The 22287-nt window shown below is 53.3% G+C and overlaps 2 protein-coding genes across 7 annotated transcripts in view; one reads left to right on the forward strand and one right to left on the reverse strand.

The window, feature by feature from the left end:
• Positions 1–11081, forward strand: part of SUPT6H (SPT6 homolog, histone chaperone and transcription elongation factor) — a 33065-nt gene extending 21984 nt beyond the window's left edge. For both annotated transcript variants that reach the window (XM_081805438.1, XM_081805437.1), the window contains exons 24-37: positions 353–480; positions 1607–1814; positions 2316–2463; positions 2900–3042; positions 3952–4092; positions 5146–5341; positions 5740–5978; positions 6567–6680; positions 6853–6977; positions 8649–8761; positions 9017–9094; positions 9191–9357; positions 9823–10010; positions 10278–11081. In XM_081805438.1, the coding sequence (XP_081661564.1) occupies positions 353–480; positions 1607–1814; positions 2316–2463; positions 2900–3042; positions 3952–4092; positions 5146–5341; positions 5740–5978; positions 6567–6680; positions 6853–6977; positions 8649–8761; positions 9017–9094; positions 9191–9357; positions 9823–10010; positions 10278–10464 (2175 nt within the window). In that variant the 3' untranslated portion in view covers positions 10465–11081. The remainder of the gene's footprint in view (positions 1–352; positions 481–1606; positions 1815–2315; positions 2464–2899; positions 3043–3951; positions 4093–5145; positions 5342–5739; positions 5979–6566; positions 6681–6852; positions 6978–8648; positions 8762–9016; positions 9095–9190; positions 9358–9822; positions 10011–10277) is intronic.
• Positions 11082–12453: 1372 nt separating this feature from the next.
• On the reverse strand, positions 12454–20337 carry PROCA1 (protein interacting with cyclin A1). 5 transcript variants are annotated; one of them, XM_081805439.1, is made up of 5 exons: positions 19870–20337; positions 15655–15741; positions 13699–13834; positions 13261–13419; positions 12454–13165 (listed from the first exon to the last, which is right to left on the reverse strand). In XM_081805439.1, exons 1-5 carry the CDS (start codon positions 19955–19957, stop codon positions 12502–12504), a joined length of 1134 nt encoding a protein of 377 aa, XP_081661565.1. In that variant the 5' UTR covers positions 19958–20337; the 3' UTR covers positions 12454–12501. The 5 variants fall into 5 exon arrangements, with proteins under 5 accessions (XP_081661565.1, XP_081661566.1, XP_081661567.1 ...); XM_081805440.1 differs by lacking the exon at positions 19870–20337 and adding an exon at positions 19212–19747; XM_081805441.1 differs by lacking the exon at positions 15655–15741.
• Between the last annotated feature and the right edge of the window lie 1950 nt (positions 20338–22287).

A 22287-nucleotide genomic window follows, 5' to 3' on the forward strand; every position in this document is an offset into this window, starting at 1 on the left:
AAAGATTTTATTTATTTATTTGACAGAGAAAGACACAGCGAGAGCAGGAACACAAGCAGGGGGAGTGGGAGAGTGAGAAGCAGGCCTCCCGCCAAGCGGGGAGCCCGATGCGGGACTCGATCCCAGGACCCTGGGATCATGACCTGAGCCGAAGGCAGACGCTTAACGACTGAGCCACCCAGGCGCCCACTAAAATAATTTTTTTAAATATAGACAGTAGGAATAGTGCCCAGTTAGATACTGAGGCATGGGGACAGAGTTTCCATCACGGAGGGTTTCCCAGGAACCTGAAAGCAGGCGGGGAGAGTGGGGCCTGCCTGCTGCTCTGGCTCACTCCACACCTCTCCCCTAGATCCTGAAGCAAAACAACACCAGGCTCGAGAGCCGGACCCAGCTGGTCACCATGTGCCACATGGGTCCCAAAGTCTTCATGAATTGTGCTGGCTTCCTCAAGATTGACACGGCCTCCCTGGGGGACAGGTGATGCCCTCTGCCTGGGTGGGCCAGGAGGAATTCCCTTGGGCTTTGCTTTGGGGATTCAGGGAATTAGGGCTGTCAAAGGGCCCGAGGTATTTGAATTAAATATTTTAAAGCAAAGGTGAGGAACCTTTATTAAGTCAAGAGCCTCTGACCTATGGAAAAGATCGGTTCAATTATATGAAGCTTTTTTTGTGTGAGAAAAACCTAAAAAGAACCAACTTACTTTTTAAATTAAGGACAGGAAACATACAAGGCTTTGTTCAGTAAACACAAACATGTTCTGTTATGATCTGCCATGATTAGATAAGGGTGGGACTAGCAGGGGCAATGGAAAAGGAGTGTGGGGGTATGAGGAAATAAGGAAGGGGGAGAGAGATTCGGTATGTTTTGAGATGATGTTATTGAGAGAAAGTTCTATTCACTTGGACTTTGGACTTCACTATTGACCTCTTCCTCTCCAGAAGTTATCAACTCAGTCTTTGGAGGATCTTTTCCACGGGCACATAGCTCCTCATTCAGTAATGGAAATCAGTGGGGAAATAGGCTTCAAGTTCTAAAACTTCATTTTCCACCCAGCTTTGCTGTAACACTCCACGAATAACATAGGTCCATGTGAGTGCACGGGCGAGACCAGCCTGGGAAGGCTTTATGGGGGAAAATAGCTGCCAGCAAATTGTCAGAAGTCTTTTTCCCCCTTCTTGTTTTATCTTATTATAACACTTATTTAAGTTCGTGATATAAAATTCAATGTATAGCAGTATTATGCAGAAAGTGGAAGTCCCCCATAATCCCACCCCCCAGAGATAACTACCATAACAATTTGGTGTATACTACAACGTTCCTAAATTTTATTTTTGCTATGCATTTACTAACTACCCATTTACTACAAAAATGGGGTCATACGGTTCATAGTGTTTTGCAGTGCATTCTTCACGTATCAGTATATTGTGGTCATCTCTCCATGTCAGCACACATAGACCTACCTCATTATTTTTAATGGCTGTATAGTACTCCATTGTATGGAGGTACCCTAATTTATTTAACCAGTTCCCCATTGGTGGACATTTGGGTTGTTGCTAGAAGCTTCTCGTTCTATATCCTTGCCCCTTTTCTGCCTTTCCTTCAGCACTGACTCATACATTGAAGTTCTTGATGGTTCCCGAGTCCACCCTGAGACCTATGAGTGGGCCAGGAAGATGGCAGTGGATGCTCTCGAATATGATGAATCAGCTGAGGACGCCAACCCTGCAGGAGCCCTCGAAGAGATCTTGGAAAACCCAGAGCGACTCAAGGACCTGGACCTTGATGCCTTTGCAGAAGAACTGGAGAGGCAGGTGGGTGACAGCGTAGAGGCCTGGCACAGAAATCATCCCAAGTGCCCTGGTTGGGAGGAGACCTGGGCAGCAAGTCTCAAGAAAACCTCTGATACTGTTAACATGGGAAACTCGATTCTCTCTTCTCCCTCCCCAGGCTATACTGGGTTTTTCAAGTGTTTAGTCTACTTATTAAGGAGCCAAGGAAGTCTCAAACTGCTGTGGCTACTACAGGGGGGTTGGGGCAATAGTCAAGTTTCCTTCTAAGCCTTCTCTCCTCCTCTCCAATAGCACAGCTTTGCATGTGTCTATTTCACACATTAGGGTTTTCTGAGGCATTTTTATTCTAGAACATTGCATGATTAAGAGAAGGTTTGAAAATTTCCTGTCATAAATGTTGAAGGGGAAAAAGAGAAGAGAAGCCCTGACAGGGGCCAACTGGCCTATTCCTTTCATTGAAAGCCCCTGTGGCTCCAGTCGGGGAATGGTTGCAAGGTTCTTTCTGATGGGCTTCTTCCGCAGGGCTACGGTGACAAACACATCACCCTGTACGACATCCGGGCGGAGCTGAGCTGCCGGTATAAGGACCTCCGTACAGCCTACCGCTCTCCCAACACAGAGGAAATCTTCAATATGTTAACCAAAGAAACACCAGAGACCTTCTACATTGGTAAATTCTGGGTCTAGTTTTCAGTTGGAGAAGGATATGTAAGGGTGGGGGGGGTGCATTTACTATATACATTCAAACCAAGCCATGATTCCAACAGAATGAGGCAGGTCTGTAGGGAGAAAAAACCAGGGGAGCCTGTAAGAAGATTATAACTATAAAGCCCTGGACTAGGAGTCAAAACTGAGTCCAGGGTCAGACTGTGCCTTTAACCTGCTGCTGCCGGATCTTGAGGGAATCACTCATTGAGGCTTCATGTTCTCCCGTCATCAAATCAGGGGAAGATTTGCCTTCTCAAGGATGTGAGGGAAATCTGTGGAGATGCTGTAAGACAGATGTTCTGTCACTAAAAAGTCAGTGGGAAGGAGTCACCCCTCCAGTTTTCTTAGCCTATTCCCCATTCCTTTCTTTCCTTCCCTATCCTCGCCCTTTCCCGCAGGAAAGCTCATCATCTGCAACGTCACTGGCATTGCCCACAGGCGTCCCCAGGGTGAGAGCTATGACCAGGCAATCCGCAATGATGAGACGGGGCTCTGGCAGTGCCCCTTCTGTCAGCAAGACAATTTCCCTGAACTAAGTGAGGTACGTGCTGCCGTGTTACTGTGGTCACTGGAGTTCCTCGATTGAATGTTCTCTATGCCCTGGAAAGGAGTCAAGAATTGGGCTGTTTTAGGTGGTGCTCTTACCAAACAAATACACAAGAGAGGGAAGAGGACTAGAACACATACAGGTCTAATGTGAAGTCCCTTGGAATGCTGGTCCGAAATCTGTGTGCTTCCTTCTATTCTGGCTCCGCCTTTAACCTGAGTTTCTCATTCTCTGGGGATCTAACTCAACCAGATTGGAGATACAAAGACGTGCATTTCTTACTTACAGGGGAGGCACAGTGTCCCCGTACATGCTAGTTAGAAGGTATCTATAGGCTGTCTTGATTTTTTTCCATTTTCCACACACATTTTAATTTGTCCCACTTTCTTCTAGACATTATCTGCCTCTCTGATGGTCGGAAGTCATTAAAGCCACCCTGAACGCTTTTTCTGAGTCTTCAAATGTTATCAGGCAGTCTGTGAAAGAGATAATTTCTGAACTTTACCTAATAAAGGAAGCTGGTGGGATTTGTCCAGGTTATAAGAAAGCCAGGGGGCGCCTGGTTCACTGAAATGGGTTGTTCTGCGGAGACTGGCATGTATATTTCTTGTGTCTGAACAAAGTGGGAGAAGGGGCCTCAGTCGCAGCTAGAGAGATGTATAGATTCGATTTAACATGAGGGATAGCTCTGATGGCCAGCGGTGCCAGCCACTGACATCATTTATGAGTCAAGGAACATCAGGGATGTTCGGAATCTGTGTTGGTGGGTGGCTGAGTCATTGTGTTTTCAGACCACATTGCCAGGTGTTATGGTAAGAAATTGCAGGGCTCTGGCAGCTCTTTTTTGAACATGTGATCTCCAGAATCTTAATGACCAAGCTCCTCTCCTGATGTACTTTTCAGGTCTGGAACCACTTTGACAGCGGTTCATGCCCAGGCCAGGCCATTGGGGTCAAGACACGGCTAGACAATGGTGTCACCGGCTTCATCCCCACCAAGTTCCTCAGTGACAAAGTGGTAAAGCGGCCGGAGGAGCGAGTGAAGGTAGATGAACGACCGGGCTAAGGCATCTAGTGGGGCTTTCAGCCGCCCAAATTGGGTGCTCCGGAACTTTGGGCAGTGCCCCCCAAAAGTGAGGCTCTGTTCCCAGTGGCTGCTGGTAGGGAGAGAGTGTCAGGAGGATTTATAACTAATTGAAAGAAGCCAGGGTGCGAAGCATGTGAATGAGGAGCAGCTTTTGTTCACTGTCTTTGTGAGATTTCACTGGGTTGCCAGCCCTTCGGGAGAGGGCTCTCTCTTCCTGTGTGGGAAGCTGGGCTTTAGTCTGCAGGCAGGAAGCAGGGCCCAGCATTTCATGCTGTGAAGCAGAAAGGCTAAGCTCTCTGTGCTCATCTCCTGCCAGCTGCCATCTATTATGCACCCACTAGATACCAGCACTTGACATTTACGTCTGTTGTCTCTAATCTCACAACGTGATGGGGAAGGAAACGGGACCTTATTTTTCCAGAGAAATTTGAGTGTCTTTTCCAGGATCACCCAGTTAGTTGGTGACATGGCTGGTACCAGATCTGCCAAATGCTGTGGTTTTAAGTGTCATGAACCCCTGAGAACCATGGAGTTAGGAAGGTTGGGGAAAGATCTTCCTGAAAAAGGAAGCTAGGGAGATTTTCGAAAGGAGAGCCATGCCATGTGACTGGCTCGCGCCGCTGTTTCGAAGAAAGACTCAAGTCAAGGGGAAAGAACAGAAAGCTCTTATATTGCCTCCCCTCCAAAAAGGGCAGCCAGACTTGGATTGCACCCCAGGAGCAGTAATTAGGTAACTTTATGGGAGAAGGGGAGAGTGCCAGTGGCAGGGTAGACACAGTCAGCCCCAGTTGGTTTTCCTGCCTAGAATGAGAGGCATCTGTGCAGGGCATGGCCCGTGTTCTGCAGACCAGACTCAGCACTGAGCTCCTGATCAGTCACTTGCTAGCTGGCTGGCTTTAGGCAAGTCACTGTCCCGTCTTTCTGCCTGGACTTTGGTTTTCTCACACGTAAAATGGGGCATCGGGCTAGATCATCTTTGTCCCTTCCAGCTCAAATGTTCTGTGGATCTAGGTGGGAATGACCGTTCACTGCCGCATCATGAAGATTGACATTGAGAAGTTTAGCGCCGACCTTACCTGCCGAACCTCAGACCTCATGGACAGGAACAACGAGTGGAAACTGCCCAAGGACACCTACTATGACTTTGATGCCGAAGCAGCAGACCACAAGCAGGAGGAGGACATGAAACGGAAGCAGCAGCGGACCAGTGAGTGTGGCCACCACCACACCTGTGCAGCCCAGGTCTCGGCAGCCCTCCCTCCACAGGATGCGCTTGCTGATGGCTGTGCCCCGGTGGGAGTGAGTGCTCAGCTCTGAGGTGCTGAAGCCCAGAGACATCATGGATGGAGTCAGTGGCAGGGCTGGAAGCCAGGGTCTTCTCGGGCCACACGTTCTTTGCTAATGCACTGTGACGTTTAAAGGCTTGTTTTCTTAGCACCTTAGGAGCCCAGGTTCACACATCCTTCACATCAGAGAATCCAGGTCGGTGAGGGTGAAGGAGTCTCAGAATTTGACAGCGGGTCAGAAATGAAGCCACGATTTGTCCCATGATTTTGGGCTCCCAGTCCCCTCACCTGATCTGTTGTTCTTTCCTGCCCTCTTCAGCATACATCAAACGAGTGATTGCACACCCATCCTTCCATAATATAAACTTCAAGCAAGCAGAAAAGATGATGGAGACCATGGACCAGGGTGACGTGATCATCCGCCCAAGTAGCAAGGGTGAAAATCACCTGACCGTGACCTGGAAGGTCAGCGATGGCATCTACCAACACGTGGATGTGCGGGAAGAAGGCAAGGAAAATGCCTTCAGCCTGGGAGCCACCCTGTGGATCAACAGTGAGGTGAGAGCCAGCTCCTGCCCACTACCCATCCCCTGTCCTGCTTCCAGAAACAAGCCATTTCTGGCTACTTTCAGCTGACGTTAGTGACTTATGTGCGTTGTATGTATTTTAGCTGCACAGAGCAACAGAACAGGAGGTTGATTATGAGATGAGTCATTTGATAACAATTTTTATATATTTTGCTCCTTTTTCTGTGTTCTCTAAATTTTAAAATAGGCTACCTAGAGAGCGCCAGCGGAGGAAGAGGAGAAAATACACGTGCAGAAGCAAATGATCACGCACGCATACACACACGTGTTTCCCTTTTTTGTTTTCAGTAGAGAAAAATTTTATGAAGCTCCCTGTTGTTCCCAAGTAGCAGGGGAGGATCGAAGTTACAGTTTAAAGGATTTTGAGCCTTGTAAGCTGATAGATCTGGGCACAACTGAAACAGCTGGATCAATGGAGGGGACTTTGCAGTGGAGTGAGGCCACAGCAGGGCTGGGAAGTCCACGTCCTCCCATGGGTTCTCTTCTGAGTGGATTGGGTGAAGGGCCAGGAGTCTCAGCTGGCAATGTGACCCGTGGGGCCTTTACCATCTCCCCACAGGAATTTGAAGACTTGGATGAGATTGTTGCTCGCTATGTACAGCCCATGGCGTCCTTTGCCCGGGACCTCCTGAACCACAAGTATTATCAGGACTGCAGTGGTGGTGACCGTAAGGTGAGTCCAGGGCTCTTCAAGGCGTGACCTCTCCCGGTCACTTCAGTATGTCTGGTTTCCCTTCAGTGTAGGGGATGTTCTGCTGGTGAAAGAGGGGTGCCTTGTGTGTGTACCAGACATTGTGTACCGAGCATGCTGCTATCCCAACCTCTCCCTCTTGTTCTACCCCCAGAAATTAGAAGAGCTGCTCATCAAAACTAAGAAGGAGAAGCCCACTTTCATCCCTTATTTCATCTGTGCCTGCAAGGAACTGCCCGGCAAGTTCCTACTGGGATACCAGCCCCGGGGTAAACCCAGGTGAGTACTAGTGCTGAGAAGGTGCTGCCGCTGGGGTCCGCAGATAGGCTAGCAGGGGAGTTAGCCCTGGAGCAGTCCTCTGTCTGGTTCTGCCTGACTGTCTTTCCCCTCTTAACCTGTTTAGACCAGCAGTGGAGGTTGGAGTTGAGGATAGAGGGTGATGATTTAGAGGCAAAAGGGCAAAGATTCGGTAAGAAAGATACTTTCCTCAGCCCTGTGAGAGAAAGTTTCCTTCACCTCTTCTCTCTTCCAAGGAGTGATGGAAATGACCAGCCTCTCCCCACCTGACTGGCAGAGATGGGGGCCAGGACACAGGTCTCTCCTTTTCCCTCTCTGCTTTGCGCTGGCCAGGGCGGTGAGCACATGGCGGCTCATGGTCGCCGTAATGTGCTAAAGAACTGCCTGCACTGAAGCGCTGGGTCAGAAGAGCTTCTCCTCCTCCTACCATTGACTCCCCTCTCCTTCCTTCTACATATTCCTTTGTCTGGGTCCCTTTAGAGCTCACTCTGAACCAAAGTCCCTTTTTCCTTTTTTCTTTTTTTGGATCTGCTTGCTTTTTGTCTATTACCCAGACTGATCATTCTACCGGCCTTCTCTGTGCCCCGATCCCCCCTTTGGCCTTTGGCCAAGGCCAGTGCATTTCTGCTCTTGTCTGCCTATTATTGCCTGCACATGATAAACAGTATAGACTGTAGGTAGGGACTCAGTGGCTGGTGACAAGAAACTCTAGACTCTAGACCCTACACCATCTTGGGCACATGTGGAATATTGTTTCTGAGAAGCCATTTCTGACTCAGCTTCCAGAGGATGGCAGCCAGGGCTCTTGGCTGGACACTGTCCCATGAGAAACAGTTAAACAAACAAGGGACCTTTAAACAAAGGAGTAAAGGCACCATGATAACTTTCCATAGGAAGGCATGCAGACTCCTTGTGTTGCCAAACTAACGACACTTGAGTGTCATTAGATTTAGGAAGCAGGGTTCAACTTACATATAAATGAGAACTTGGTGCTTTTGTAATTGTCTGTTGGTAATTGACAGTTACCCTTAATCGAACAAAACCGTAATTTAGGCACCATGCTAAGTGCGTCCTGTGCACCGTCTCATTTATTCCTCACACTCAATTCTAAAGGTTTAAGGGTTGTTACTCTCATTTTCAAATGAAGCTGAGATTCGGGTTTAGTAACTTCACATAAAGTCATCTAGGTGGCGAGTGACAGAGCCCATCCTCACGTACTCCCTGCACCGCAGTGTTGAGTAAGGTCAGACTCCCCACCTGAACAGGGGTGCTTCCAGATTCCAGTTCATGGGGAATTGTGTTTGCTGCCCTGGGAGGCCCCTCCAACCCTGACACTGTGACCTCAGTCTTACCCTCACCTGCATGTGCTGCCATCATCCTGCAGCCCAGGATGGTGGCAGGATGGTGGGCCAGCCCCCTGCAGGCCATCCTCTGGCGACCTGTCCTAGCATACCAGGGGCTGCTGACTCCTGGCCTTGACCATGCTCACCTCCTCAGAGTGCGGCCTCCTTTGACAGAGTCGGGGCTCTTTCATCTCTCCTTTCCCCCCCAGCACCCAGCTTGGCTTCTTCACATGGTGGAGATCTGTTCTGGCCCCTCTCTCAGGGCTGACCCCAAGTGGTGTCTGACGCATGTTTCCTTCCAAAATCCCAGGATAGAATATGTAACAGTGACTCCCGAAGGATTCCGGTACCGGGGCCAAATCTTCCCTACTGTGAATGGACTTTTCAGATGGTTTAAGGATCACTACCAGGATCCTGTCCCGGGTGAGTTCTGCGCTCTGGGGTGTGCTTAAAGGGACAGCTAGGCCCTGAATCCGGATGCTCACTTGCCACTGTGGAAGGGGCAAGGCCTGAGCTGTCACCGCAGCTGCCTCACTTCTGCTCCAGCCTCCTGGCATCTACTTTGCCGACGCAGCTTCCCTTCTCTCCACCCACCTCAGACGTCCTCTAGCCCCCTACGTTGTGAAACCAGAAATAGGTTTCTGGAGGGACGTAACTAACTTTGGCCGTTTCCTACAGGCATCACCCCCAGTAGCAGCAGCAGGACCCGGACACCCGCTTCTATCAACGCCACCCCAGCCAACATCAACCTTGCAGGTGAGGAGCTCATGTCTGGGACTGGGAGCTGGAGGGATGGCACCAGAAGGACTTTGACCTCTGATGTGCCCATCCCCCACCTCTGTGTGCTTACAGATCTGACACGAGCTGTGAATGCCCTGCCCCAGAACATGACCTCACAGATGTTCAGTGCCATTGCAGCCGTGACAGGCCAAGGACAGAACCCTAACGCCACCCCAGCCCAGTGGGCCTCCAGCCAGTATGGCTATGGCGGCAGCGGAGGGGGCAGCAGCGCTTACCACGTACGTGGCTTGGGGACGAGGCTCCCTGCAGGGGATGGAGAACACTGAACGGGAATGATCATCCATTCCCGACCCTCCTTTACTGACCCGTGTCCATAGACTGGCCTCTGGCAGCGCCCACCACAGGGGCCTTCAGACATACAGATGGGGTCGCCACAGCCGTAGGAACTGTCTGCAACCCACGGTCCCTTGCCCTGGGCCCACGTGAGGGTAAAGGGAGTAAGGTCTGATTTTTCCATGGTCCTTTGGGATCTTTGGAAACCTCACGTGGCCAGGACTGAGGGTTGTTGTGCCAGGTCCCATCCTGCTGGCCTCTCTCTGCTGCTTGGGACCACATACTGCTCAAGAGATGTTGGTCAGCTGGAAAGCTCTGGGCCGAGCCCCAGCTTTCAGCTTGCCGGAAGTTGGTAGCAAGTCCGAATAAGCCCCAAGCCCATCCGCATTTGACCGTTCTCCTTTCTCCAGGTGTTCCCAACGCCAGCCCAGCAGCCAGTGGCCACACCGCTCATGACCCCCAGCTACTCGTACACAACCCCCAGCCAGCCCATCACCACACCACAGTACCACCAGCTCCAGGCCAGCACCACCCCCCAGGCGGCCCAGGCCCAGCCCCAGCCCTCTTCCAGCTCTCGGCAACGGCAGCAGCAGCCAAAGTAAGTATGTGGTCCGTGGCACAGGGCAGGCTCCTAGGGGCAGGTGTCGCCAGCCTCCAGCGGGCTCGGCGTAGGCAGGGGCCTTGGACCTCGTGAGAGCTGTGACCCAGGCGATAGCTCTGGATGACTGCTTTCTGGGAGAAGACAGAAGAGGGCCACGGGGCAGCCGGCAACGGCTGCTTTCTGTAAGGACAGGTGAGGGAAGGCTTCCTTCTAGCGAGCTCCCGGAGGGTCCTGATCTCAGAGGCCCCTTCTTCCCATTTCCAGGTCCAGCAGCCACGCCGCCATCGACTGGGGGAAGATGGCAGAGCAGTGGCTCCAGGAGAAGGAAGCCGAGCGGCGGAAACAGAAGCAGCGGCTGACACCCCGGCCCTCCCCCAGCCCTATGATCGAAAGCACCCCCATGTCCATTGCCGGCGATGCCACCCCGCTCCTGGATGAGATGGATCGGTAGGGGGCCCGCTCCTAGGACTCTGGTTACCTCTGAGGCTGGGAGAGGCCCAGCCGCCCACTGCCTCACTCCCTGCCCCTCTTTTTCTGTCCATAAAGTGGCGTGAGTTGACATTCTCTTTGGTGGTCAGCCTGGATGGGTGACAAGCTGGACGGCCTTGCGAATTTGAGCTCAGTGTACGCTAGGCGACAATTCTCCCACTCCAGGCCCTCACCGACCACCTGTCCCGGGACCAGGCTGGGAGGGGAGTGTGGCGGGGAGGAAGAAGAGGAAGACGAGAATGAGAGTGGAACAGTTTTGTATTCTGCTCCCTACAAGCCATTTTGAGCTTCTGCCCTCACCTGACTCTGGGCTGTGACCCTGGGGCACCAAGCTCAGCACATGAGTCTCCCCCAGCTCTTGAGGGGAGAGGAATGCTATTTATTCAGTTTGGGGCAGGAGGGAGAGGAGGGAAAGTATTTCTGACCCTGATGCCGACAGCTTGGGTGGCTAGCAAAGCAGAATTGCAGGGGACCTGGGGGAGCAGTGCTAACCTGCCCCATGCCCGCCTGGCCGCCTTCACCCACCTGCTGCTGCCTCCGCTTCCTGCCTGTCATTTGAATAAACAGTGTTTCTACAGAGCACTTGGCAAAGCCTTTCTCTCCAACGCTCCGGCTCTTGAAGGGTGGCTTTCAAAGCAGTGTGTGGAGCTCTGGGGGCTCCCCCTGACTCCTTCCAGGCCATCAGAGAGACAGTGACTCTGAACAGCAAGCAGCTTCTGTATCTGACTGCTTGGGGTCACGTACCTGCTCCGCTCCCCAGCCCTGTGCCTGTTGTCTCTGTAAAATGGAGTGATCGATACCTGCCTCGTCCGGGCAGCTGCCAGGACCGAGAGAGGACGTGTGCGCGCTCAGCCCGGGGCCTAGGACCTCGTGAGGCCCCAGGACCCGTTAGGTGCTGTTACTACACTTGCACACAGCCCACCATCTGCACCCGCTCGCTTCCTCTGGCACAGTGAAGAGGGGCTGCGCGTAACTTCCGGTTTCTCGAGCCCCTGCACCTCTTCCCCGGCTCTTTTTGCCAGCTGGGCCTTGGTCTGTGATAGTAGAGCGTCTCTACACAAGCACGGCTGCCCCAGGATGGGCCCCATGCTCGCCTGCTCCCACACACGCCCTGGAAAAGGAGGTGCCAGGCGGTGGCAGGGGAGGCCAGTCCCCCCTCTTACCAGCTTGGTCCAGCCAGCCCCCTGGCCCTGGCCCCTTCCCCCAGCCTGACTGCCTCGTTGTGTTCTAGACTCCTCGTATGCCGTGTTTCTTCAGAAGGGCCTCGCCTCACAGCTTTGCAAGTTGGTGCTGGGAAAGTGAGGCTTTCCCTCTCCCTTTCCTCTGCTTGGGGCTCAGCAGAGAAATCAGGAAAGGTCACTACTGCCCAAACTTGATAAGCCTCCCATCTGGACTTCATCCCGTCAGTCAAGACCTCTTTGGCTGTTGACAAGAGTTGGGAGGGAAAGGCTGCTCTTCTGCCAGGAACTCGTTTCCATTCCCTTCAGCACAGAGGTCTGGAAGGGCCTAGCAGGAGTGGGGACACACCAGCTGGGAAGATCATGTTCCCTTCGGTGCCACCAGCATCTTCCTGAAGGCCACTTAGAGGAGGGAGAGGCCAGGCACAGTGGCACAGAGTGGGTTAAAAGGTTCAATTTATTAGGGGTGTCACTGCAGACAGCACTGCCTGTCCCTGAGCGGATTGCACACAGACCAGTCTCCCAGGAGACGGGCAGCCTCCTTCCCACCCCACCCAGATGTGCTCCTCTCCTGCCCCGAGCCTAGGATGTTACAGAGAAACAGGCCGTGTCCCCCTCTGTCCTCCCTCCTACGTTCCCATGGACTCCCTCCTGAGAGACAGATTACCCTTCAGAAACCCCTGCAGCCCCCTGGCCCCTTGGCTCCAGCTATGCCCAGAGCTCACCCCCAGCCCCAGGGACAGGTTGGAGGGAGAGAGAACAGCAGCAGGGGGTCAGCTACAGGCTTGACGCATTTATTCTTCACCGTGGACGCCCTGGCCTCAACTGAGATTGGGGTTTGATCCTGGGGGAGATTTCCTCTTGACCTTGACTGGTGAGGTCTTGGCCCCAGGTTTCTTAGTCTGGACCGTGTTCTTCTCTCTCTTCCTGGGTGACGAAGACTCCACAATATCCTCGCTGGAGGGCTCCTCCCGCCTGGGGTCATTGTAACTGTCCTCACTCTCCAGGTCTTCCCGGCTGTCTGGGCTGGACTCGGACATCCTGGTCAACTCTCTCGGGCTTACTGATCGGCTCAAGTCTGGAGGTGAAGATTCCAATTTCACCGGGCTTTTCTTCTTAATCAACTTGCCCTTCTTGACTTTTTTCTTCGGCTTTACCTTCTCATCTGTCTCCTCTTCCTTGTCTTTCTCTTTTTCTTTTTTCTTCTTCACCTTCTTGATCACCTTGTTGCCTTGGGACTTTCCCATGGGGCTCTTGGAGCGCCAGATCGTGATGGGAGCTGCTGAGTCCGGGGTACCTGTGACTGCGCCCAGGCCTGTGTCAGCGGGTGCAGGGGTGGCGGGCCCTACTTGGGTCGGGATGGGAGGCTTGCTTTCCTCCTCCTCCTCCTCCTCCTCCTCCTCTTCATTCAGGTCGTCTGCCACATAGTCATGGTGGACTGGATGGTGGATCACTGCCACAGAGACAGGCCTATAGCTTTTGCACCTGGGAGGGAGGGGGACAGGGAGAGAGAGGATTGACAGAGAGTGGGGGGGGCCGGTGCCCCTTAGTGCCGCCCCTGTCAGCCTGCCAGCACTCACCAGCCATACCAGAACCGCTCCACACACACTTCCTCTGGGATGAGCTCAAAGCAAGGGGACTGGATGATGTTGAAACATGTTGAGCCCTCCTCTCGGGAGCAGGTTGGGCCCACATCTCGGGAGTTGTCGCTATTTGTCTTCTCTGAGCAGTCCTTCAGCCTGCCACACAGAGGACTCAGCCTGGCTCCCATGCCTCCGTGACTCCCCCCGGGACCCAGAGCGAGAAGCCTGGGGGACAGCTGGCCTCTGCTGGACTCAGCCCAGGCTGCCGAAAGACCTCCTCCCTATGGCTCTGGAGCAGAGCCAGGTTTACAAAGCTGGGGCCGGGCTAGCAGTGCCAGGTCAAAGCTGAAGGGGGATCCACAGGGAAATTGTGGGCCTAGCTCTGCCCAGCAGTCTCTTCTGGGCTGCGGGTCTCCCAAGAAGGAGGGCCCTTACCTAGAATCACAGTCACAGTGGCTGGCGGAGTGCAGGTGCAGGTTGTGGTGGCCATGGTCTGAGGTGAAGGGGTGGATGATGTGCCCAGTGCACTGCTTGTGTTTCCAGCAGCACCTGTCCGGGTCCTTGAATTCACCTGGGGTGGCGACAGCAGCACACCTCTGGGTCTCCCCTCCCATAGCTCAATCTAAAGGCTTCGCCAGATTCAGCTGCTGCCACCCACCCTCCCCTTCCCCGGCAGCTTTCTACTTCAGAGTGGTAACCACCCCGTAGGAACCCAGTACTCCCCTTTCCCCTCAGGTCCCCTGCACAAATCCTCCCCCACAGACTCCCAGGAAAATGTCTCAGCGAGTCCCCTTTGCTGCCCCATGACACCTGCCTCTTCCACTCCCCGCCTCCTGCTGAACCTGCTGGAGCCCTCCACAGGCTGCCCGGGGAGGCGAAGGCCCTCCGGCCAAGCAGACCGTGGAACCATGTGGCCGACAGGAGCACCAGTTCAGAAGCCCCCCGCCCCACCTGCACAGGCCAGGAGGCCCACTCCCTACCACTCAGCCTCAGGGTCACTCCGGCCCCAAGCCCTGCTGTGGCCTGGAGGGGAGATAAGGTCAGGCCCCTCAGCTTCTCCACCTGACTCTGGCGCTTGCTTTCCCCTCCTCTTCTCCAAGATCCGCCTCCCTTCTGACACCTTCCTCCCTTTCTCACTTCTCTCCCATTCCCCATGCTCACACTTTGCTCCATACTCATCAAGGCCCCATTGCCCATCCCATCTCCTTAGGGCCACAGACTTGAAGGACCCGCCCCCACCCCGAGCCCGGCCACCGGTTGGAGGCAGCACAGGTACCCTGGACACAGCGAAGCCGCTGGGGTGAGGATTTGGCATTTGGGGAAAGCCCTGAAGAAAGGCTCCACCTCTTTTGCTCAGGCCAACACCAGCCCTCTCCCATCCTCTACCCCCGCCGCCTCCCCTCTGACCCTGCCCAAGGCTCCAGTCTACCAACGGCTCTCCCTCAGGCTGCCATCTAAAAGGTGAGCCTGTGAAGTGACTCCATGTGCCCAAGCTCTCACATACCAGGACAGAGAGAACAAGGCGCCTTCTTGCAGGTCCCCCCTTGGACTCCAGCTCCACCCACCCCTGCAGGAAGAAGTGAGCTGGCACTGGTGAGTTCCAGCCTGGTATGGGGCGCTACGGTGGCCTTATCCCTCCAGACAGGCAGGGAGAACTGAGCCTTTACCCAGCCTCTATGATGGTGGACCTGGGACAAGACCTCACACTGGCCACGCCCCAGGAGGTAACTCAGGCTGGGGGTGTGTTAGTCCAGTGGCCTTGAAAGTACTTGAGAGATGAGGGGACAGCAGCTTCCTCCCTTCCCCCCACCAGGCCGTGAGGGCCCCGGGTCCCCCATCCACCCCTGACCCACTTGGTGGCCTCCCTTTCTGCTTCTCTGCCCATGCCCCCTTTCCATCCTGGGGGGAATAAGGCACGTGAGGCCGGACCTTGGGTCACCACCACCACCACCTTCTTCAGCACTGCTGAACTGGGGACAAGGGGCAGCAGAGTGGCACGTGCCCTGTACTTGACATCCGACCGGCCTGAGTACAAGTCTTGGCTCTGTCACTTACTAGCTGGGCGTCCCAGGGCAAGTTACTTCTCTGCGCCTTCATTTCCTTACCCATAAAATGGGGATGGCGGTAATACATATTTTGCAGGATTGTTGAGAGGGCTCAGTTCATATACGTCAAATCTGTGCACATAAAGTGCTAGGCCAAAGATAAGGGTGACTGTGGCCTCGGGGAATGGGGAATGGGCCCTCCCAGCCTGGGCCTGGCAGGAGTAGGGGATGGCCTGGGGCTGGGGCAGCCGGGTAACCCGTTCAGGACCAAACACTTCCCTCCCTCCTGCCTGCCACCAAGTGTCAAGTTTTCCCAAGTGAGGGCGGTGGGGAACCCCGGACCCACCTTCAGAGGAGAAGGTAGATGCATTGGTGCTAGATGGCACACCAGCCAGCCGATGTCCTCTCTCCCAGCCGGCTAACCTGTTTACATCTGAGAGAGTATAGAGTGGCAGCGGCGGCAGCCCCCTCCCCGTGCCATCCATGCCTCAAACATTCCCTGACAAGCTCCGCCCGCGCCCTGGAGATGCGGGAAATTAAAAAAGAAAACAACCCAACAGCCCCTGTTCTCAGGGAGAGGAGAGGGACACAGAGGATGAACAGTTCAGGGCGGCGGCATGATGCAGACACTGATGGGAAGGGAGGTGGGAGGAAGGCCTGTGGGAACAGAGAACAAGAAGAGGCAGGGCTGGGGGTGGGGGGTGATGAGGAAGACTTCCTGGAAGAAGCATAACAGGAGCGGAGTCTGGAGTAACGAATGGGAGTGAGCCAGAGCCTAGGCAAGGAGGGACAATTCCAGGAATTCCCAGGGTGTGTGGAGGCTGGTCAGACAGTGTCCCTCGGCTGGGGCCACAGCTCCATCAGCAACCAAGGCAGAATCTGCCACTTGCCTTGCTTTCCCCCAATTAGCTTTGTCCTTTGAGGCATCAGAGCTGAGTCCTGCTCCTTGAGCTGATAGCTTGGGGGACTTTAGCAGGGCCTTCAGTGGCACTTGGTCATCTTTCTACAGGTCCCTGGTCAGCTCCTTCTATTTTCCACAGCTCAGTAAGTACCCAAAATGTATTGAATGAATGAATGAAACTTGCAGCACCTTCCTGGAAGTTCCTGCCCTGCTGCTGTTCCTCTCAGCTCATTGCACCAGCATTACCTGAGGCTGCTCCCACCCTCATCAACTCTCCTCCAGCCTGGGGAAGTACCCCTCCACCTTCCTCCTGCCCAAAGCACCTGAATTCTAGGTCTCAGCCAGAATTTTTACCTCTTCACTGTTTTTGTTTTTTTCCTACAGGCAATGAATATCTTTAAACAAAACACTCTATAAACCCCGTTTCTCCCTCTACCACTGCATATCCCACCTCTCTTCCTTTTCAATCCAGATTTATTCACGCCTTCATTTAACAGACATATTAGCTTCACTAGGTACCAGTGAAGGAGGCCCAGTCCCTATCTTCAGAGAATTCAGAGTCTCCACCTCTCTTCTAGGCCAGCCACATACAACATGGCAGCTACTGGGCCCTTCTATCAAAAAAGCCCAGGCATAGGCCACCAACTATTTCCTTTTTTTTTTTTCTTTTCTTTTTTAAATGATTTTTTTTAAGATTTTACTTATTTTTTTAAAGTAATCTCTATGTCCAACGTGGGGCTCGAACTCACAGCCCCGAGATCAAGAGTCCCATGTTCTATCGACTGAGCCAGCCAGGTGCCCCCCCACCAACGATTTCCTAATAGCTAAACCCAGTGGCCTTCTTTTTGTCTCATCTCACCTGACACTGTTGACCAATCAATCTCTTTTCTCCTGCAAACTGTTCTTCTGACTCCCATGACAGGCCTCTCTCATCTCATCTGCCTTCCTTCTCTGACTAGCTGTTTAGTTCTTTCCTGACTTCTTTGCAGTTTCCTTTTCCTCTGCTGTACCCCTAAAATTGGTGATTACCAGGGTTCTGTGTTTGGCCTCCTTCTCAAAGACTCTACAGCCTTCTCTTGGATAATGTCATCCACTTACATGGTTTCAACATCCACCAAAAAAATGACAAAAATCAGGGTCTCCAATCCAGACTGCTTTCCTGAGCACCGTCAATATCCTCTTGGACTTTCCCAAAACATCTTAGACCAGCATGTCCCACACAAGCCTATCATCCTCTCCTCACCCTCCATAAACCATCTCCTCTTGTCTCTTCCATTTCAGAGAGGAACACACACCTCACCTAGAAATCTAGGGATCATTCTTTACTTCACCTCTACACCAACTTGATGACCAAGTCTTGCCATGTCTACCTGCCCCCCACATCTGCCTCTCTCTTGGTTCGGACCTCCATTATCCCTAAGACCGCTGCAGGAGCCTCCTACCTGGCCTCTCTGCCTTCTGTTTCACTACCCTCATGCAGTCTTCACAATGCAGCCAAACTGAGTTTTCTAGAATACCAAGTGGTCTTCCACATTCCTCCTGTTCAATAGCCATCCACTGCCTTCAGGATGAAGTGAAACTCCTTATCATGATATAACTGGCCCCCCAGAACCCAGGCCCTGGTTCCTTCCTCAGTTATAAGTTTCTCCCACGCATTCATCCTTCTTCCCACCTCTCGCTTCTCCATTCCTTCTCTCCTGCCTCTCCCTCCCCAGAAATAACTGTTCATCTTGGAAAGAACAATGCTATCTACCCAAGTAGAATTGGTCACACATGTCTTGTACCCCTCTACCCTGCTGTGGTACTTCATGCACTTACTCTATGGCAACATGTGACCAAGGCCCATATTTTATCTGCCTCTGAATCTGCAAGTCCTGGGACATGAAAAGTGCCCAGTAAATGTTGGTTGATTGAACGACTACATGAGTAGAATAAAACAAACCCTCTACTGGCACAACAAAGAAGCTATAGCGTTAGAGATTCTGCCCAGGGTTCAAAGCAGAAGACTTTTCTAGAAGAAGAAAATTGACCCAGGATGAGCATCTTCCCAACATTAGGCACTGTGCTGGGCTTTTAAAATATGCCTTTGATTCGAAATCCTCACCACAATCCATTCTATCGATGGGGACTCAGAGACTCAGGATAAAAAACCTGTCCAAAGACACAAGTTAATGGGGCACCTGGGTGGCTCAGTCGTTAAGCGTCTGCCTTTGGCTCAGGTCATGATCCCAGGGTCCTGGGATCGAGTCCCACATCGGGCTCCCTCCTCGGGGGGAGGCCTGCTTCTCCCTCTCCCTCTCCCACTCCCGCTGCTTGTGTTCCTGCTCTCGCTATCTCTGTCTCTGTCAAATAAATAAATAAAATCTTAAAAAAAAAAAAAGAAACAAAGACACAAGTTAATAGATGGTAGAGGTGGGAGTCAAACCCAATCTTCCTGGCTCTGTATGAGCTGTTCCTGTGCTCTTTCAGCCCTATCTACTTGGGGTTCCTATCCAAAACCCAACCTGCTGTCACTTCCCTACTGCACCTGGTTTTCAGCTCCAACACAGCCAATTCTTCATCCTCTGGTTTGACTCAATCCTGACTTCACAATCTCCCAGATCCAGCCTGGACCCTGAGGGTCAGGATTCAAACTCTATCTGACTCCACTGTTCTTGCTCTCTCCGGAGTCACTGTGAACGCGGCTTGTAGACAGAGTCTGCTGATTAACTCCTCCCCAACCCCCAAGAAGCCCTAAAAATCGTAACTCTGTTTGCCAAGGGGTGGGGTTTAGTAACTCTCCTCAGATCTGAGGCAGGCAATCTGCTCTCTAGTTTCACAGGCGGGAGAGCTCCTACTGGAACAGCAGTGCAGCGCTCCTGCAGCCGAAGTAATTGTGGCCGGACACAGGCGGACTTCATAATGAAATGAGGAGAGTGACAGCTCGAAAGGAAGAGGGAGGCTGGTGGTCTTTTTCTTGGAGGGGCATTTAACCAGGCGCAGGGGCCTAACTCAAAACTCACAGGTGATGCTCATTTGTACAGAATCCTCCCAGTCCTGCGGGCTGAGGAGCTCCCCCCGCCCTGTGGCACAGGTGGCGGGCTTCCAGGTTGGGCACCAAAGCAGATGAATGGGGGAGGAAGGGAGGGGAAAGGGAGAAAGGAAGGGAAGTAGGGAGAAGGAAGGAGCTAGGCAGTGCAGTGTGCACGCGTCTCCTGGGAAATGCCGCTCTCGCCCCGCCCACACATGGTGGTGATTGTTATGTCACGCGTGGAACCTCCAGACTCCTTCCTCCCCTCAGAGTCAGTGGAACCGCCCTCCCCAACCTAGCGACTGGGTGGGTGCTGGACCAGGCGCTCCAGCCAGGCCCCGCGTTTCTTAGGCGGCGGTCGGGGCTCCGGAGGCAACACGGCAACGCCTTCCAGCCCTACAAACTAGGGGTTGGCAGCTCCGGCTCCAGCCGGACTGGCTCAACCGAACACGCAGGCACTCTGCAGGGCCTCAGTCCTCAATCATTGGTCCACGGCTCGGCGTGAGCCCGCCCCCAGGCCCTAACTCCGCCCCAGTCCAGCCCCTGGCCCCGCCTCCCTCGCCTGGCTCTCCCCAGTTCTAAACCCTCCTTGGGTGCCACGCCCCCAGATCGAAACCCACCCCCAAACTCCTGCCCCGCCCCCTCTTTACCAGTGCTGCTCTCATCCCAGATGCTGGCATTGTCCTCAGTCTTTTCCTTAGTCCACCTTTCAATCCTCAGTGTCGTCCTGACCCACATCGCTCTCAGCCCAGTTCTCGTCTCTACAAGACTCTTCCTCGCAGAAGTCCAATCCTGAACCTCAGCTTGGTCGAGCCAACCGTAAACCCCAATCTCAGCTTCGCCGCAATCCAGCCTTTAACTCCGCCTCATGTTTGCCCAATCCCTCCCTCCACCCTCCCCTGGCTCTGCGTTGTCTTAGCCCAAATCTAAGCCTCAGCCGCGCTCTTCATCCGGGGCCTCCCAGCTCCTTCCAGGCCCCTCTTTGTCCCACCTTTAACCTTAGTACCACCTCTTTATTTCAGGCCTAAACCTTAGCTCGGCCGCTCAGGCCCAGCCCTCAGTCCCATCCCTAGTTCCTCTCCAGACCGACTCCCAGCTCTTAGTCCTACCCCCAGACTTTAGCCCCGCCCCTACCCCGTTCTTAGCCCCGCCCCAGCCATTCTCTCAACTTCAAGCTTCCGCCGCAATCCAGCCCCTCCCAAGCCTTCGGAACCCAGCCGCGGCCCTGGAGCCCCGCCCGCCTCCCCGCAGGCACCCCGGCTTCTCCGAGCTCTCTCTCGCTCTGGAGCAGGGCCGTCTCTGGCTCGCTCGCGTTCGCGCGCGTTCTCTCCTTCTGCCCTCAGGCCCCTCCACGGGAGCCCAAGGCCCAGTTCTCTAGATGAGGACTTGGTGTCGGCTCCCAGCCCCTCGTGGCGCCCACCCCCAAGGCCCTCTCCCCGCGTTCCCTCCTAGCCCCCGCAGGCGCCCTGTCCCGGAGACAATACTGCCCAATAAAGATGGCAACATAGAGCCAGGGTCTCGGTTACTGTTCCCCCAGTAATTAAAATAATTAAGGTTTCTGAGCTCTTCTTATGTATGTTAGTGCTCTATCTTATTTCGTTCACGCAACCGCACGTGTCTCCATAGGCTTGCCTGTGACGGGGAGCAGGGCCGCGGCATTCATAGTAACGTACTACACACACCCTTCAAACCCTTAAATATAGCATTTTACAGATGAGGAAACTGAGGCACAGAGGATAAGTTATTTGCCTGGGAGTCTGAGAGCTCTTTCCTTTAGTTTCTTATCCCCAGTTGTGTCCTCCTACTTAGTGCTTATTCCCAAACTGCACATGCATCGATCACACACGTTGCATACATAAAAAAATCTCACACATGGACTACTGCAATATGCACACATGAACATGCCCCTTACAGATAACACCCAGAAAACCAAACCACACCCCTGATCCCCACACCCAGTGCAGCACAAACATTCCACAGCAGCTCTGTGGTGCAGGTTTCTCTCTCTCTCTCTCTCTCTCACACACACACACACACACACACACACACACACACACACTGAGTTACAGGCTCTGTGCAAGAAGAGGGGTGAGGAGCACAGTCCTGTTAGGGAAGAGACATGGAAAAAACAATCCCAGGGAGTGTGAAAAAGTGTTAGAACCGTGCCACCCACCCTCCACACATCACTCCCCTCAAATCCTCTTGGCACCAGGCTCCTAAGCCAGGATATGCTTCAACAGATGGAAAAAAGGGGAAAGGATGATGTTTAAACTGTTTTCTCCAGTCATCCAGGGCCTCTCCTGCAGCTGCTGCTGTCTGCATGGTCCCAGCCTTTACCTTCCTCCAGGCCCAGGAGGCTGAGCAGACAGGGCCACTACCCAGGTGTCCCTTCTCACCTTAGCTCCAGACAATTCCAGGAACAGCAGGAAAGTTGAAGCCAGGAGAGAGGAGTATGCAGAAAAGCCAGCCCTTCCAGGACAGAGTGGCTGGGTGAGAATGGTACCAGGCATGTGGACAGGGCACTTGCGGACTGGGAGCCCGGGTCTGTGTTCTACTTGACCCTCCGGAGGCAACACGGCAGGATGACCTCTGAGGATGACACCTCAGAGGCCTCTCAGGATGACGCCTGAGGCCACAGGTGTCCCACCATTGTTGGCCCAGATGTCTAAGATACTTCCAGCCAATCTGACTCTGGGTCAGATGTCGACAGGGAGCCAGGTTTTTCGCCACTCTTCCCTCCAATCAGTTATAATAGTTAAGGTTTTTTGTGTTTTTTTTTTTTTTAAAGATTTTATCTATTTATTTGACAGAGAGAGAGACAGCGAGAGAGGGAACACAAGCAGGGGGAGTGGGAGAGGGAGAAGCAGGCTTCCCGCGGAGCAGGGAGCCCGATGCAGAGCTCGATCCCAGGACCTGGGATCATGACCCGAGCCAAAGGCAGACGCTTAACGACTGAGCCACCCAGGCGCCCCAACGGTTAAGGTTTTTGAGCTCTTCCAGTGTGTGTTAGTGTTTTACCTTATTTCATCCATGAAACTTCATCAGTATTATCAGCCTGATTTTACAGA

This window comes from Leptonychotes weddellii, chromosome 15 (genome assembly GCF_054177405.1).
Source record: "Leptonychotes weddellii isolate Sample4059 chromosome 15, ASM5417740v2, whole genome shotgun sequence".
In the NCBI taxonomy this organism is placed as follows: Eukaryota; Metazoa; Chordata; class Mammalia; order Carnivora; family Phocidae; genus Leptonychotes; species Leptonychotes weddellii.